This window comes from Amphibalanus amphitrite, unplaced genomic scaffold, assembly GCF_019059575.1.
Source record: "Amphibalanus amphitrite isolate SeventyFive unplaced genomic scaffold, NRLGWU_Aamphi_draft 002158F_arrow, whole genome shotgun sequence".
NCBI lineage: Eukaryota > Metazoa > Arthropoda > Thecostraca > Balanomorpha > Balanidae > Amphibalanus > Amphibalanus amphitrite.
The window spans coordinates 4,208-23,019 of record NW_024883651.1 but is presented as its reverse complement, the minus strand read 5'-3'; the positions used below and the strand labels follow the sequence as shown (position 1 = coordinate 23,019).

The window sequence follows — 18,812 nt, the reverse complement described above, 5'->3', positions numbered from 1 at the left end:
TGAGGTCAAATTTTGAAGTTGGTTGTTAAGGCCTAAAAAGGTGTCTATCCGATGCAGTTTTTCACGGCGAATCGAATGGTGCTATTTTTGTTTCCGTACGAGGTCTAGAACTTCCAAAAAAAATCATTTTTCAAAAAATTTGTGTGTCGTGACGTCATAAAATTTTGAATAACTCCCACATTTTTGAACCGATTCTTCTCAAAATTGGTATGTAGGTGCACATAGACCACTTCTTTGACATATATTCCGGTTTTTTCGATAAACTCAAAATTTTGGATTTTATAAATATTTTCCCAAAAAAGTCAGTTTTTTGGAAAAAAATTGGCCAAAATCCAAAATTTTCAAAAAACCGAGATAGCCATTTGATAGACAAAGTAGAATCACGTATAACCTTTTTTGTTACGTCTTGATTCCTTTAAAAATGAAGAAGTTAGCGGCGTTTGAAATTTTGCCGTTTTTTAGGCGAAAATGGCGAACATGACGTCACTAAAACGTCAATTTCTCAAAAATTTTCCGACGGATTTCGCTCAAATTTTCAGGGAACGTGTCAAATTGATGTATGATAAGGTACTGAAAGTTTGACGTCGCTGGCGTAACGCGTTTAGAAGTTATTGGCGAAAAACGGGAGGGGGGCAGATTCTGCCCCCCCCCCAGCGGGGCGCGGGTTATGTCACGATAGGACCTGCCACCGCTGCCAGTGTCCCGCGGCCGACCACCGCGGTCCCTGTTAGGTTACCCCGCGTCACCTCGGGCTCGTTTATGGTACAGCCTATCGATGTTGATACACTGTATTCAACACTTTTGAGCATGAAACCATCGTCAGCCACAGGAGTAGATGGTGTAAGCGTTTCCATGCTGCAGACATATTTTCCTGGTGTCTGCCATGCTCTACTCGATATCGTTAACTCCAGCCTACTCACTGGCTTAGTTCCACCAGGATGGAAGCATGCGATAGTTACGCCGATACCGAAAGGTAAAACAGCCAACGGCCCAGCCGATACGCGCCCTATTTCCATTTTACCAGGCATAATGAAAGTAGTCGAGCGTATCGTACAAACTCAGTTGACTGAGTATTTGCACGCCCATGACTTACTTACTGCAGCACAGCATGGGTACAGAAAACTACACTCAACCGAGACAGCTCTCAGCGTCATCACTGACCGCATCCTACATGCTATGGACAATGCCGAAATTTCCATTTTGGTTCTTCTAGATCTTTCAAAATGTTTTGATGTCGTGCCTCACCAAAAACTCCTAGATAAACTTAGCCTGTACGGGATAGACACGGAATGGTTTAACAACTATTTGACGGGTCACGTGCAGCAGGTTACCGTACGAGGTGCTGACGGTTCCAGCATAACGTCCCGACCCAGAGAAAACAAAATCGGAGTTTTTCAAGGTGGGAGCCTTAGTTGTGTGTTATTCATGCTGTTCGCCAATGACCTGAGCCTACATTTGCCCGATGGTGTCACCATTGTTCAATTTGCAGATGACACGCAAATTTTGGTCACCGGTAAGAAACGGGATCTGGCTACCATCATCTCACTCATGGAGACTGCCCTCGATAACGCTTACCAGTGGTTTTGTCACAACGGAATGAAAGTAAACACTGCCAAAACGCAGATGTTAGTTTTGGGCACCCCAGCTATGTTAAGGGGCCTCCCAACTGTCACCGTTAACTTCTGCGGCTCTGTGGTGGGCGATGCCGGGACTGTGAAAAACTTAGGAATTCAACTCGACCGTCATCTGAGTTACCAGGCACACATTGACGCCATGACTTCAAAATGCACCGGTATACTCATCGCCGTCACCCACGCACGTCACGTGATGCCATCCAGCACACTGAGGTTTGTAGTGCAGGCCCTGGTTCTTTCCATTGTGCGGTACTGCATGAGTGTGTACGGGACGTGTGGTGTGACACAGATGACTCGCGTACAGAAAATCATCAACTTTTGTGCGCGGGTCGTCAGCGGTCGCAGACGCAGTGACCACATCTCCGATGTCATCGAGCGGTTCGGCTGGCTGCGAGCTGATGAGTTAGCCGAGTACCACACTATCTGCGCAGTCCAGCGAGCTATCACCACGAGAACTCCTGAATATATCAGTCAAACCATCGGTCCATTAGCCCGCGACCTACATGACCACAACACAAGGCACGCCGGCAGATTGACACAACCACGACCCCGAACCGAGACGGGGAGGCGCCGACTGTGTATCAGGGGGGTCTCAATGTTCAACGACATGAACTTGGATCCGTATTTGCCATCGTTCCGTCGAGAGGCAAAAAACGCGATTCTTACCAGACGTCACTGAGGTGATATTGGTGTGAATGTCGTGTGCGTGATTTGTGTGTGCTATGATGATGCCATACCATGTCTACTTACCCTATGTTTTATCGGTTTTATCTGCTTTACGTGTCAGGTGAAAAGCCACTTTTTGCTGTGGACCCTCGATGAATACATATCTGAATCTGAATCTGAACAGGACGTTACATTTTAGACTGACGCCCCTGTCACTAGCTGACAATGGCGCCCCTCTCAAGGGAAAAAGTCGCCCCCTCGAGCACAATGGCCCCCCCTTTCGCTGATTTCTGGCTACGCCACTGTGGTAGATCCATCTGTGGCGGCCAGTCAGCTGAACAACTGTAAATGTAGGAACACGTGAACACGTGACACTGGCTGACAATTCCCGCACTCTGAGCCTACCAAATCTCATCGAAATCGATAGGGACCATGATTGAAAGCTTCATCAAATCCTTATCGATTTGCCGTGCAATGACCCCTCAGCCATCTCAGTTTCGGGCGCCTGCCGCTGACGTCACGACCCCTTCTACGAGGTGAGGTCAGGTCACCGGGCGCCAGTGCCGAATTTGTTGCACATTACCGCGGCTTGCTTACTTTGCGAGATAGCATAGTGTGGTCAAATACCCTCCTTCCTCTTATACGGCCTTGCTTCCCAGCCCAGCCCACCATGGCGACGTTGTCCGAGAGGCCCCACCCGGTCGCGGGTTATAATAGGTATGTGCTGGTCTCCTCACATCTTGTTCTGATTTGTGCAAGCACATAGGAGCAAAGGACGGTGATGCTATGATGATAAATGCACCATCACCCATTGCTTCGAACGTACCAACACATCATTATTTCAGCTCAAAAGAAGAAGCGCTCAGGTGGCCCAGTTGTGTTATATTTCACTTCAGATGATTTTGAGATGAGAAGATGCCTACATAGCGTCTGTTTCAATTGATTTTCGCGGCACATCTGAAATAAAGTGCACCGCTGAAAACCAATCGAAGCAGACCTATGTAATTTTGCCGAGCGTATCCGAAGATTTGAAACGCGTGTCCGCAGTTGCTAATAATTATAGATCATATTCGAGGTGAACGGTGCGCCAGTCTTGCAATGGAACCTTATACCAAACTGAACAGATTACAGCGGCAAGGTCAACTTTTATAATTGATCCAATTGTGTGTGTGTGTTTTCCTAACAAATAACGTCTTAAACTTCATGAATTTAATGCACCATGAGCCATCGCAATGCATGCTTCAAATGTCCAGTGCAGTAAATCTCGATTACTGTTTACTGCAAAAGTCATTTGAAGCACCACTACGCATTTTGGCATATCACTGATTTTCGAATTTCGGCCCAACTTTTGGTTGAAGCACAGCCCAGTAACCCATGTGTCTGTAATGTTTCATTATCACCAATCAGACACAATAGGTTACTGAGGCCATGGTTCGATGTAATGGGCGATGTATCTGCATTCCATTTTGTCATAATGTTTCATATACATAATATTAACATCTTCAAGGCGACTGTCAATAGCCGCGTTCGCAACGTGACTTAAGGCACGCAGCTTATTAAGCTACCTAGGTGGCTAACACCGGGTTCACACCTGGCAACACCTTACAATTGTCACCGTTGTCAGGTAAGCACACTGCTTCATAGCAGTTCTTAGCCGGTGTGACTTGGTCCTTATCTGGTATCCCACGATGCCACGTTAGCCACCTCCGCCGGAGGTAGCTTAGCAAGCTGCCTCGGTCTTCGGGAAAATTCAGATAGCTTACAGTTTTACTCACTCGGTACTTTTTTTTATTTTGTTGGCACTTATTCCGCACTAAATCGATAGAAAATTGCCTCCAGGGCGCATATTTACGTCTGGACAACGAGTTGCGGGGAAAAGTGCTGATTTTGTTGCAGCTTTAGGAGCCGGTGATTAGGCTGGATTTTTGGGTTACTTTTTCGTTCCGATTCATGTATTTCATAGTGTTTGGCTTTTGAATATTTTAGTTCTTTCAGATAAATATTACTTGCCTTACAACTTTTGTAAAAACGTTTCATTTTTTATAAGCCGACGTTCAGAGTCCTAAAAATACATCAGCACTACAATCATTGTAAACAAACAAATGGAGCACCACTTGGCTCTGTTCCAAGGCCATTTTTTTAGTTTATCTGGTGGTTTTCTTACTCTTGTACGTCGTTTTGTTGGATGTTTTGAATATTGACTTATATCATATTTAAGAAGAATGTTGACTGAAAACAATCCGAAGTATCCAGGAGGCTGACAGAGGTCCTGACTCCTGAGATCAAGTTGAACAAGTTATGAAATTTTGGTTGATAAACGCAAGGTGATCGGGCTCATATATCAGCAAGAAAAAGTAAAATTAAAAGAGCTTATTGGCCAAAAACAAGCTCTAATATTGCAGACCTTGGAGCAATACCTACTGAAGAGCACGCTGAGCAGGATCATGCCAGAAAATGTTTACTGGTGAGCGGCGAGCGCATATTGATGTATTGGTATGGATATTGATATTGAATGATAACTTACAACAGCAAGATAAATTAGTGCTAACTGTCAAGTTAAAAATCTAGAATGAATGGACTTGGGCAGCTTAGATGCTTCATGCTATGCAGATTGTAATGTGCATCAGGTACTCAGTGTCTGCCGTCTGGCAAATGAAACATGCGATCATTCTATTGCTACTGGAGGAGAAAGCTTGGATCACTAAATCCACTTTATGTTGATTTTGATGTTAATCATCACTGTATTTCTTGAAAAAAGGATTATAGTAGAATTGTCAATGTGACAATCCATGCAACGATGTGATCATATAATGTGTTCATAGTCATTCGTGATAGTGATTATTGGTCCAATATACAATGGCAAAGCTCTCAGTCTCAGCGTTTCTTCCTGTGGATGGCCAGCAGTGACTCAGAGCTTTGAAGTATTAGTTTTCTTCACAGGGCTGGGATAAAAAGTACTGAGGGTAATCTTCCACCAAGGAACTCTACTTTGACATGGTATGAGATGTATGCAAAAGTAGGTAGGTGCTTAGTTCCTATAGTCAGTAGTTGTGTATGTTTAGTCGGGTTAGCTTAGATTAGATTGTTAGTTTTTTAATTTGCCAAGTGTCCATAAAAATGTGACCTGAGCAATGAGCATACTCCTGACTAGCCTGACAGCTGACCTAGCCTTAATCATCACACATATTTGCAGCCTACCCAAGACCTGCATAGCAGTAGCACCCAGTTATAGGTAGGTACTCACCCTAACTCAATCTTACCTGCTAACCTTCAACTTGCCAAAAGTTAGCTCACATTGCCAAGCTGCATCCAGGGAAACAGTCAACTGAGGAACTGGCTCATTGGGTGGCTGGTGTGAGTCTGTGCATTTAAAGTGTTTCTTCTCTGAAGCTGCTCTGCACTGCTGTATGTCATGTTAGATGCTCAGAAATGTGGGAAATGATTACTTAGCTACTTTAGTGCTTTGTTAATGCTCGAGACATGAACAAGTACAGATCCTGCAGGGTACAGCTTTGAGTTAGGTGCTAGGTGAGTATGTTATGACGTTATGTGAATGTGCTGTTCCCTGTTTGACCATAGTAAGTATACAAACAAGCACAGGGTCACAGTTATATTCAATCTCCACATAAACATACAACAAAAACAGCCATATGGCCTACCTCCGAACACACCACAGATAACTTAAGCCTTTGCAGGCACAAAAATGTTTTGATTAACAGGACAGGTATACAATATATCCTGTGTCCTTGGGGGATATTGCTGCCAAGTTGAGGTACGATGACTTAACTTCAGGATCAGGATTGATCAACCTTTTCTTAGCCACTGCTTATATACGAGAAAGACCAAATGCTTGTTTCTTTGATTTACAGGACATGTATAGTGTATACAATATATCCTCTGTCCTTGGGGGATCTTGCTGCCAAGTTGAGGTACGATGACTGAACTTCAGGATTGATCAACCTTTTCTTAGCCACTGCTTATATACAAGAAAGACCAAATGCTTGTTTGTAAACTGCGTTGAAAATCTAATGATCCACCATCAATTCTGACATGAAGGCACAAATGAAATAGTTCCCTCTCCTTTTGGAATACACAACGCAAAATATTTAATAAATTTTAGTGGATGGACAAGAGCAGTTAGCATAACTTCCCCCCTCAAGTTAACTTCTGGCACTAATGAATTACACTACACTGACTGGACGCTTATTCGCTTCATATTTTGTAACAAACGCGCTAAAACTGCAATACAACAGCACTATATGCTTCTTGACAAAATGCAATACAAGTAAAAATTTAGCCCTGATGGCATTCATTCTTGGTGGAAACGTAATTACAAACTATTTTATAGTAACTATTAAATTCCGGCTGAAAACAGTCCACGGTTTAAAAAAGAATCATTCCAATGACGGTCCATTCTTGCGGTCCTGAAATCGCCACTATTTCCGGCCTCTCCAACGCAACTCGTTGTCCAGACGTAAATATGCCTCCAGGGCATAGCTCGATCAACTGCGCTGCGTTTGTCGAGGTTTGAGAAGTCGACGGCTTGTGTCGTATAATAAGGTTGAATGGTGTATATTTTATCAGTCATCGCGTTCATAGTTTGGATTTATTTCTATTATTGTTTTTACTTATGGTATCTATTATGTGATAGGCTTTTATAGTGTGTTTGAGTTGTATTTCGAACAGGAGGTTGGAGTATAGGTGGAGTATTTATAATGCAGTGACAGTGATGGTGCCATGAATCAGGAAACAAATGGATCAAAGTCAAATCGAAGCTACAGTTTGCCTTTTAACTGGAGTGTATGTGAGTTCTTGAGTAAGTAATTAGAATCTGGGAATTAGTGGTTAATGTTCAGTAATGCAATACATTGCTGTAACATTTTGTATACAAAATGATTAGAAGTACAAATTGAAAAAAGGTTTTTAGAGTGAGGAAAACCTGATGCATTAAAATTACATTCGTGCTGTGTTTGTGGACTGCTTTTCAAGCTGGTGTGTTGTGTCGTGTAATATGGATTGTTCTTTTTATTTTTAAGTGCTTTTGTTTATCATTTTTATTTGCCTAAATTATTATTGTTCTTTGTGGCAACGATTATCCAACCAGTAGAGGAAGAAAACTTGGGCTGCGCTGCAAGCTGGATGGCGAAGCTGCGTTGATAGGGAAATGTTCACAAGTACCTTTTTATGGGAACCTATCTACCAAGCTGGGGAGAAGGTGGTTTTAATCAATACGATTTCATCTTTTAAGTGTTTGGGTAAGAAGCATGCTAAATTCATTATATTTTAATTGCCCAAGCTTCTTTGGAATAAACAAACGATAAGACATATTCTCTTTGCTTCAATAACTCAGATCTGGATGTGAATTTTTTATACGATTTCATCAATACTTAACAAGTTATTTGCCTAAATGCCAAACAAAATTGTTCCTTGTTCATTCTATTTAATCGAGCTGTGAAGCAGTAAATAAATCATGGTACAGGTATGAGGTACATGCCTTTATCTTTCAAAGCTGGTAAGTAATTGATGTGACGGAGCTCACTTAACTTGTTGATAAAATCAAAACCATGTTTAAAGTTTGCCCTCACTCATTTGCAATCCTGCTTCAAAGTCCCCATTTTTGTGTATAGCTAGGAAAAGTGCCACATGCTTTTCTAATGCAGTGTTAAAAGTTGCATACTATACCTAGGCTTTATTTAGACTTCATCCATTTGATGCACACATGACTTTGTCTTCCATCTTCATTCTGGCACTGTCTATCTAACTTGTTTTTGAAATTATTTGTTTATTTTGGCCAATATTGCTTCCTCTGGTAACAGTCAATAATTTTTATATAAATTTAGTCCGAATGCTTTGAATGGTTGGATTTCTCTCATCTAAAACTAGTGATGGAAGCTAAAATAATTTCTGTCAGCTAAAATTCACTGTACAGTGTACTGTAAGCTAAAAAATATTAAAGTAGAAGCCTCAGCCTCTTTTTGCCGCTTTCAAAGACATATCCTTGCTTATAGAATCTTGCTTTGTCACAAAGAACTGATATGGCTGAATATTTAGCTTTCTAGTTATCAACTTGTTAGTGTTGATCATATCCACCTGCCTTGTCAGTGATGCACATATCCAACTGTTTCATTCACCCGTCGTATTACATGTCCTGTGTTCAAAAGGTCCTGAAAAGCACAATTCCACCCTTAAAAGGCCGAATTTGACATTATGCTAGACACATTGGGTGTGCTGCTTAACTGTGCTTCTTTAATAGTTTTTTTTTTTAAAGAAATTTTGTCCGAATGGATGAATGGGTGGCTATGGGCCCGGGTGCCCCGCTAAGCAGTGCTTGTTGCGAATGACACCACGGACCCACCACCCCACCTTGCCCGCGCCCGGTTCACCGGTGATAATGTCTATTACATTTTGCTTCATTGGCAAACGCACAATTGTTATGCTAAACACCAGTCCCTGTTTATTGAGTTTAGCCCTGTTTACTGGGGCCGGCGCGCGGCCCGGCAGCGCCGCTGGGGCCCGTGCTCGGTCCGGCGCGCGCCGTTGGGGCCACGCCACTGGGGCCAGCGCGCGGCCCGGTAGCGCCGGCAGGGCCGGTGCTCGGTCCGGCACCCATCCCGTGGACCTCATCGCCGGAGCCCGAACGCGGAGACACCGACGCTCGGCGCTGATCGTTGTCCATGAGCAGGTCCTCTTCGGTGTCGCTGAGAGCATGCGATTCCTCGGCCACGCGACTGGGACCATCACGCGGCGCTTCTGCAACGCCGCTCCGGCCAGCGCGCGCTCTGAACGTCTCGCCGGGACCGGTAGCACCACTGGGGCGGGGGAACGGCGCCCGGACAGCACCGCCTGGGCTTGGGCGCTGCGACACATCTAGTTCCCAGGAAAACTCCGTTTCCTCATCGCTGCCACTGGGGCTGGCGCGCGGCCCGGCAGCGCCACTACGTATCCAGCCCGGACGATCTTGCACGCAAACTATCGCAGCCCAAGGCCAAACACCGCAACACGTGGACGGTATTGGGAAGAGATGAAAATTGAGAACACGATATGCTTGCCAATTTAACTAGCCTGAAGGTATGAGGCACAATTTGCGATAAATTAATATAATTCACAAATATGTACACATCAAATAGCTGGAGCACCACTCAAGACACTGGTTCTAACACAGAATAAATAAAAGAAGACATCGAATTGCACCTCATCACAGCCACTACTGCCTTCCCGCAGCCTATTTGGGATATTTTATGGTAGACAATTTGGTACAACCGGATGAATACATTTTTTAAGTTATTTTGGATTATTGACTCACAGCATGCTTCAACAACAATTTCCATTAAGTAATAGTGCATAATATTATGTATTTACCGCAAAACTGCCCTATAATTTCCAATATTTCGAATTATTATAGTTGAAACTAGACGCCTCCTCGTGTCTACTATACGCTCTCCTACCAAAGGTGGCTTAGTTAGCTACCTAGGTAGCTTATTAAGCTGCGTGCCTTAAGTGTCGTTGCGAACGCGGCTAATGCTGCTGAAACTCTGGTACATTAGGGGCAATAGTGAGTGATACGATTTCAGCAGCGTATCGCAGCACAATTGCCCCTCACATACCGAGCACAATTTTGCTGACTGTTCATTTCGGTCGCGGGACTCTGCGGTCAAACAAACTATAAATACCTACCTAACCAAACAATCACAATGGCTGGTGCGAGGACGATGACCTGACGCTGACTTGTTGTATTTGATGGGAAACAATACAAGCTCAAATAAACTGTACCGTGACCCACTGAATAGCACAATTCAACGTTTTACATGATCGTGATATCTAATGCAGTTACCTAAGTTAAGATGATGTACCATTCACGATAAAAAGGATGCCACATCTGTTACTACGCTCGTATATTTGAAACACTGGGCCGTGATACGTTTTCAGGAATATATCACAACTCATTGCCTCAAACATACCAACCGTTTACTTTGATATGACGACAATTTACTGAGAAGTGCAGGTGCCATTACTGAGTAATATCTCGCTGAAGATCTATTGGAGACAATAAAGCTGCTTTGTCAGATGCAATTGAACCCAATACGCTAGTATGTCATGCGTATCGTGGATCAATGCATAGGACAATGCGACAATGGCCAGTTTATGTAGTCATTCTAGGTCGACTTAACATTGTCCTGATTTCCCTGTGCTTACATTGTACCTATTTTAAAGTTATTCCATAGCGTCGCTTCCTCGTCACTAATCGCTGTTTTGAATCACAGCCGAGGTAACCGGTGTGTCAGTCATGGTTTTGGAATATCACAACTGAAACACAGGCCACAGCGGCCATGTCCCAACAACTGGCTTGTGTATTGCCAGAAATGACGATATTCACTTTAGTGAAAATGCTGCGTCGATAAACGCAGCGATTGCTTCAAATGATTTTCTACTGTCCTAATGTAATAAACGTACACTGCAGAATTAATTTGAAGGCAAGCTACGATGTACAAAATGTGCCTTGCTTGTTGTATTGCAACATGTTTGATGCATTGATAAGTGTGATGCAATTCAAATTATGCGTCACACCTAATACACCAAATATTTTTTTGCATAATTGTTCTTTAGAAGTATGATCACATTCACATCAAATACGTATGCTGATAAATAACAGTTTCAATTTATCTATTCTACAGTAAGTGCTAGTTCTAAAGAAAATGTATTACCTCACACAATTACAAGTTATGTAAGAGGTTAAACTCAAGGAACATCTTACTGCTGAGCATAATCATAAAATGTTCTTTGTTAATCCAGTTTGTTTTTCTTATAGAGTAGAGGGAGACAGAAAGTGAGGGTACGACCGTTCGCTAAGCTCCGGCTGCTCATTGAGACGCAGCCTTTTACGCCCAGGCTGTCGGGGCCCGGCCGAAGCCCAGCCCCTAAGCCCCAAGCGTGGAGGTATCACCGTTAGGTATCCCGGCCGGGTGGTGGTTAGTTAGGGTGAGAGTAGAGGGGAAAAGTAGGAAGAAATCGGTTAGGAGGGAAGTCGACGGAAGGTAGACGGCAGGGGCAGCGCCGGACCGTACCATCAACCCAACGGTAGCTCCGAGCCGGCTTTCCGCTTGTCAGGTACAGCCCTAAGGAACGCTTTGCCGGTGCCGCATGTGCTTGATCGTTCGCTTCTTCTTGCTCTGGTTCTTCTTCCTCGCCCTCGCCCTTCTTGTCTTCCGTCCTCTTGGCTGGACGAGATTCCGAATGTGAGACGCAGGTTCGGTGGAGCCGTTATTTATTCTTCTCAAACGGACCGCCAGTGACCTGCGCGTGCGCCGCTTAGTCGACCAATCGCTGACGGCGGATTACGTGACGTCACACAGGTGAAAGCCCGGCGGTAGTGTGCCTGGCTGGAGCGTTAGAAAAGAATGAAAGAATACGACATGTTGCTTTCAGGGCCACGAAAATTATTTTAGCCATGTATAATATAAAATTAGATAAACACAATATACGATGACTTTATTATCCCACGAGCCGCTGGGGGGGGGGGGGGGGGCATAAAGTTGTCTGCCTCTTAACGTTTTGTGAGATATATCCGAAACCTGGGCCCAATCTTACCAAATGCCGTGAATGCGCATTCACGGCATTTGGTAACATTCAGAACTATTCCACATTCGTTTATTCATTCATTCAGACAACATTCATAATCATTCACGCTATCAAAATCATTGGACAATATTAGCTGGATGTAAATAAAAAGGATTTCTTTGATATCAGTGCCGTAAACTCCGGCCAGTGCTGCCAAATCCTATTTACGGCATTGGTAAGATTGGGCCCTGATGAGCTACGAACGTGAAACTTGGCATAGCTTCGAATGATTATCTAGGCAATATTTGAGGAAAGTTAAGTGGTTGTAGCACTCAAGATGACGTCACAATGACGTCATAAATTTTTGTCGTTTTCCGATGCGGACCGTTTCTGATGTCGCTGAGCATGAAACTCAACTGTAACTAGTCAGCACCTGCTGTCATCCTAAAACATCTAAGTACACTTCCAACTAGTTCCTGACCAACAATCGGTCCTTGATATTTGGTCTCGTATATCGGATATTTCGTATCGAGAGTCGCAAATCTATAATTTTACGTCTGACGTCACTTTGACGTCATTTCAAATGGGATCAATTTAGACACAACCTCGGCTAGGTATTCAGGAAGATGTTTGCAAAGTTTCGTTTCTCTATCTCTTCGCGTTACGACGATATCGTCGCAGAAATAAAGGGGGTAACTATATGCCCCCTCCCCCACCCCAGCGCGGCGGCCGTCGGATGGCGCGGAGGCCCAGCGGCCGCCGGGTTATCAGGCAGCAGAGTTTGTTCTCGGCATAAATGCATGGATAGCAATGGCGTCATTATTTGCAAACGCTCACACGGTCAGGTATTACTGATAACGTGAATAAATGTGAGCGAAGATAAAGGTAGTAAGTACAACCTATTTTTCGCGCCGTTTCGGATCATTCGTTGTTGAAGTAATGGACAATTATTGCGGTCTTTTCAAAGCACCAAGTCAGCCTTGATGACAAGATGTTTTGCAGCCATCGAATTTCAGTTACCTGCCATCTATTATCCTTCCAACTCATGTCATCTTAAACTTCTTTGATTATGATGTTTCTTACTTATGTCACCTTAACCCGGCAGTTCCTGGGGTATTTCGCCACCCACCGTTTGCTGGGGGGGGGGGGGCGTTAAACGCCCCCAGCCGATAACTCGAGAACCAATAGGCGCAGCGAAACGCACGAGGCGGCAAACGAAAGAACGCGACGAGACGCTTCAGATGAGTACTTTAAAGTTGAATTTTGAGGTCACAGGTCAGGTCAAGGTCAGGTCAAACACCTGAAATCGGGCTTTCAGTAGCATGGACTTCAGGACTTCGCAATGGGCGCCTCTCGTCATAAACTCTGTCAAAACGGTGCACAATCCATCATATAAGGCCTACAAGAGTGTCAGTTCCATGTAGGGGTCAGTCAAGCATAGGTCAGGGTCAAGGTCAGGTCAACCGGGCAGGCACATATCCCCGAAAATCAAAACTGATATTCGCAGCCTGTGACACATGTTTTAAGGGTAATTTGGGGCGTAGAACACGATGGTGGCATTCATTTTATCGTATGTGTACACTGTACGTGTTTGGCTAAAAAAGTTCAATTTAAGAAATACATGTATCATGGTCGTGAAGTAGCCACAGGAAATTGCCAAGATTCAGGTCAATTTTTTGGAAAATGCGGAACGATAATCAATAATCGATGATAGCCATTTGATTGTTCATGGTATTGGCAGTCTAATGGCGTTCACGGCATGTCTGTATGTCTATTCTGTGATTTTATATGATTTTTTGAACATATGCCGTTTTTTGTCAAAAACTCAGAAATAATGACGTCACTAAAACCTCGATATCTAAAAAAATTTCCGACCGATTTTTTTTTAAACTTTGTCACAATAAACTTCAATCAATTCCCCACAGGTACCCAAAATTTGGCGCGCCTGCGGCGCGCCGTTTTTATGCAATGGCCCGGCGAAAAAAGTGGGGGCGTTTAACGTCCCCCCCCCAGCAACTCGCGGGTTAACCCGCGCCGGGCCGGGGGTGTTTGAACACCCCCTCCCTGAGGTTTTTCGCAGATATCTAAAAAGCGGTGGCGCGGAGCGCCGCCGTTTTTGGCACACCTGTTTCTGCATCTTTTCCGCACATGTTGTAAAAATTTCAGACCCAGGTCGCCTTAGGTTAGGTCACCAGGTCACGCCAAGAGACCTCACCTCCGAAAAAATAAGAATGCTCGTCATAGCTACACCGATTGATCGATTGCCTTGAAACATTCAGCGATTGATAAGAGCAGCATTATCTATAAATGTATATCTTGGAATTTTGATATCGGTGACCTAAGGTCAGGTCAATTTTGCGGCCTCTCCATAATAAGTCAATGGGAGAAAATTAAAAAGCGTCTGTTTTGCACGAACGCTATTCTAGACACTCTCAAACTTCGAGATGTAGGTAAGATTGACAAACTGAACCGGAAAATGGCAACTCTGACCCCTCGTTATGTACCCGAGGTCATCTCAGGCCACGAACAGAATCTCGACAAGAGGAACACGATGCTGGCTGGCAAAAGTAATGTCATGGCTCTTTTGAGTCAAAAGTTATTGCCGAAAAAACGTGTTTCGTAAAATGGCTATTTTTGGAGTTTGTGCCCTCTGGAGGCTAAACCGTTGACCTGAGGTCAAATCTGAAACATTACTCAGAAAGATATGTAAAAGGGCTATCGAATGAGCTTTTTCGGGGCGCTGTAGCTCCATCGGTTCCCGAGATAGCCGTTGGCAGTTTCCAAAATGTTGAAATAGTCAACATTTTACCTTTGGTGACCTCTGGTGACGTGACCTTTGACTTGACCCAAAAAATGACCGAAGTGTTTTCGTCCTTATTTTGGACGTTCTTTTGATTGCCGCTTACTGCGTGTCGCTACGGGGCCCAAAAGCCGAGTTAGAAGGGGGGTATTCAGACACCCCCCCCCGGCCCGGCGCGGAATCTCAGAGCACCGGCCCGGCGCGGGTTAAAGCAATGTTTCAATGAAACAATTTTTAAAACAATGTTATATAAAAATGCAATTTAAACCCATGTTTCATAATATCAGTTGTTGTTTTTCTTTATTCCCGAAAGAAACTTTTACTTTTACTTACTTTTCGTTAAGTTCGGGGGTGGCCATTTACCCTAACTGCTTCATCTCCCCCTGGATTCGCCAGTGTCATTCCACATAAAGACGTCGCAAAAATAGTCTTCTAAGGTTTTTATTTTATTTTAGAAATGTCTATGTCTGGTATTTTATAACGAATACTCACTGCGTAATGTTACAAACAATTTTTCCCTGGTAAGTGACTGGCCGATAGCCACGTAGTTCTGCTGCGTTTCTTGTTAGATTATATTTGTCATCATAGATATTGTTAGATGTAGCTCATAGGAAACATAGCAGTGGACTTCGTTGATATTTTGAACAACCCTACAGTGTTGTCCGAAATTGAAATCGTTACTGTTTCCAATGAAGAAGTTGTCAAGAGGTGACAAAAGTCTAAACATATTGTGCATTAAGATGAAGCTTAAGAAATGTTTTTGAAATTCACAAACATTACATTTGAGAGGCTAACACACATTTTTACCGAACCTAGTTATAACAATGTGGCTGTGGTTATTGGAGAATTCAAATCAGTATCTCTTCCAAACAGCGTTCTCACGGTGCATAAAGACCGTGCCGGTTACATGCCATAGGAGAGCAGCTTAGCGCCGGAATATCAGAGAGGACCCGCTCCAAACCTAATCCGACCCCGGGTGATTGATGGGACACTAATCTTACCACCTAATGTCCTCACAGAAGACCACCGGCCGGTGTCAACGCGCCGCTAATAGCTCCCCGGCACGGACGGTGGCGCGGCGCAGTGGGGGTCAGACGGAAGGGCTGATGGGAACATTGGCGTCCCTCGGAGTCAGGAGCGGCAGGTACTGGTCCGGACTTTACCCCTGTGACTGTCTTATCAGCTAGCCTGGTCAGTGAAATGGACACCCCTGTGAGCCCCCGGTGCGGGTCACGATAATCCCCCGACACCGCCGACCACCCGAGGACTGATTAGACAAATGAGGGCAGGGACACACATCAGAGATCGACGCTCCCACGCTCTAGGTGACTATAACTGTAAATATTATGTGGTATACAAATATGTGGAACTGGGCACAAACTGCCTCAGTCATATATCTTAGCTCTTGGATATTGCCTGCATTCACATCAATATCAATATTCAAACCATGAAAAGAATGTATCTTTGAAATATCTCAAGAAACAAAAATTAGCCGTTTTCACGACGGCCAAATGGTACACATTTGGTGCACACCTGGTACAGATTAGGTGCAGATCTGGTCAAATCAGGTTCAGTGTGTCTCATAGCAGCTATCAGCTAGGGTTGCACTAATTGCTTATATGCCTGCTTTGTCGTATTATCTGAGAGCATCATCGATTAAAACACTGAAATAAAATCTTAAAATGAAGATATTTGCTGTAAAAGAAATTAGGTGCAGATTTGGTCAAATCAGGTGCGTTCGCCGGATAGCCCGTCGTGAAAACGGCTATTAGGTACAGCTCTCTGCAAACTGCGTGGTAGGTATTCTTTTTTCGACAAAACGGAGAATAACGTGAATTCTATGCTAACGGTCACTCGGAAATCGTAACAGCAAGACGCGCGAGACTCCGCACCTTAGATTGGGCTTATTTTGGTATACATTTTCCAGCTAGTTTGGCAACAACACACAAAGGTTTATATCTGCCCCAAAACAAACTTTTGCATTTTGTTGCTACACTAGTCATATACTTTGTTCAGCGATAGAACCAATCGAAGGAGTGGAGCATGGCGCATCTTTATGCAATGAGATCCGACTGACCGATAACTTAGCCTTTGAGTTATAATCGGTTTTGTCGAAAAAAGAGTACCTACCACGCAGTCTGCAGAGGGCTGTACTTGATTCTGCCTCCACAAACTTGTCCTTCCTTTGCAATATATTTTAAATTCCTTGTAGGAAATTGCACACATCACACTTAAACATCATACAAACACGATGAATTGGCGATGTTACGACGCTCAATATCATTAAATTAGTGGCCGTATCCACCATGTCCAACATCGGCGCTGTATCCGTAGGAATATCCACCGCCGTATCCGCCGTGTCCACCGCCGTATCCGCCGTATCCACCGCCGTATCCGCCGTGTCCATATCCACCAGATCCCTGGGCCTGAGCGTAGATTTTGGCGTGTCCTCCGACAAACTTGCCGTATCCTCCGTATCCGCCGTATCCACCGCCGTGGCCACTGTTGAAATAAAATAGATCCTTGTTATTTGCATACCTTTCAGATGTGTCAATCAGATTTCAACTTTTTTGTGTACCACCAAACCGATACCAACTTGGAGTTAGGTATTTCAGTCCTAGTGCTTTTGGTATTTTGTGTGTAACCATTATGAATGATCATACTCGTAAGATGGGAGTATAGGAGCTTGGGATTTAAAAAAAAAGAAGGCCTTTCTCCTAATTTTTAAAGTTGTTTTGGTTTGTGGTATTTTCCAATGTTTTTGGTTGATGTTTGGTTTGGTACTATCGGTAATCGGTATCCTGATTTTCTGTAGTTGACATCACTAATACCTACACACTTTTATACATCACAAGAAACAAGACATAACAGGATAGAATATCTCCTTTTTTGGGCTTTGAATGAAAAGGCATTGAAACATCACGTTGAATGTCATGACCAACAACTATATTTCAGTACGAACTCGAGTTGGTTATATGTTATTCAAGGGAGCCAGCAAACAATAAACAACAAATAGCTTGAACTTCTTTATTTCATACTTACGCATAAGTGGCGTGAGTCTGGTGAACTCCGTATTTGCTGCTGCCCCAGGGATTGTACCTGAAAAAGGTGCGTGGGTAAAACGAATGAAAATCACTCGTGACACTTAACCACCTTTCAATGATTGGCTACTATAGCAAATTGAAAATCAATTTAGTAAAGTGGCTCGTATTGCCTAGTGGATAAGATATTTTTACGATTGGTTTAGGTCAAGAACGACTCAAGGGATCTGGTAGGTAATCGGTTTGTACTGGCGAAGTTGAAAAATTTGCCTTGTCAGTTGTATGTAAATGGTTCATTATTTTAGTTTACATACTGTTGGACGCTGACGTGACTCTGGGCACCATATCCACCACCATATCCACCGCCGGCAGCCGCGGCGGCCACACACAGGGCGAGAACGACAAACTGAAACAAAGGAGAATGATTAATTCTGACGGTTTGTTCGGGATACAGAACACAGTCACGGATAAGACACTGTTATTCTGGAATGACTTCAATTCTAATTATCCTTATTGGGATGAATGTATGTTTTTTGCTGCTGAAGTAAGTCATTCGACTTTCAGGTGTTGCAGGAGCGCGATTAAACTATTTTTAGCTTGCCTTGATCATGTTGTGTTGCTCGGTGACTGGTCGATGTTGACTGTGCCCCTGCTCCCCGCTGTCCGACCATTTATACAGTCCGTGTCCACCCCGAGGGCGGGGTCGGGTCGTGACTTGACCGGTGCCGCCGGGGGACGGAAGGTCAACCCTCCCCTACTGTCCCACATTTCCCGCTTGTTATCAGCACTGGGACACTGGTGACCTTTAGACGCGTGTCCCGCGGTCACTGAAATGAACGGTCACACCTAACGCCACGATCTACCCGCTACAGTGGTGCGGGCTGCAGGTAACCTTATCTCTGTAGTGATTTCACATCGTTGGGTAATTGACAAATCTCCTAATGGTAATGGTTCGTATTCAACCAAGTGTGTAATTACACATATTGGGTAAAGGTCATGGCGCGTGTAGAATTTACACGCGCCATGACTACATACATCTTACTAGGTAAGATGTAACATCTTCTCTATTCGACTTAGCACATCTAGGCGCATTTTATTTTGGCAGCATATGCTGCA

The 18,812-nt window shown here is 44.0% G+C and overlaps 1 protein-coding gene across 1 annotated transcript; it reads right to left on the bottom strand.

The window, feature by feature from the left end:
* Positions 1-16,834: 16,834 nt before the first annotated feature.
* Positions 16,835-18,441, bottom strand: LOC122376474 (glycine-rich RNA-binding protein 2-like). The gene is made up of 4 exons (XM_043356355.1): positions 18,298-18,441; positions 18,011-18,102; positions 17,698-17,754; positions 16,835-17,157 (listed from the first exon to the last, which is right to left on the bottom strand). The coding sequence occupies exons 1-4, from the start codon at positions 18,304-18,306 to the stop codon at positions 16,944-16,946; spliced, it is 372 nt and encodes a 123-aa protein (XP_043212290.1). The 5' UTR covers positions 18,307-18,441; the 3' UTR covers positions 16,835-16,943.
* Positions 18,442-18,812: the final 371 nt, after the last annotated feature.

Coding starts and splice junctions, on each gene's coding strand:
- LOC122376474 (XM_043356355.1), bottom strand. Junction 17,755..18,010: donor AGTCACGTCAGCGTCCAACA/GTATGTAAACTA, acceptor CACCTTTTTCAG/GTACAATCCCTGGGGCAGCA. Junction 17,158..17,697: donor CAGACTCACGCCACTTATGC/GTAAGTATGAAA, acceptor TTATTTCAACAG/TGGCCACGGCGGTGGATACG.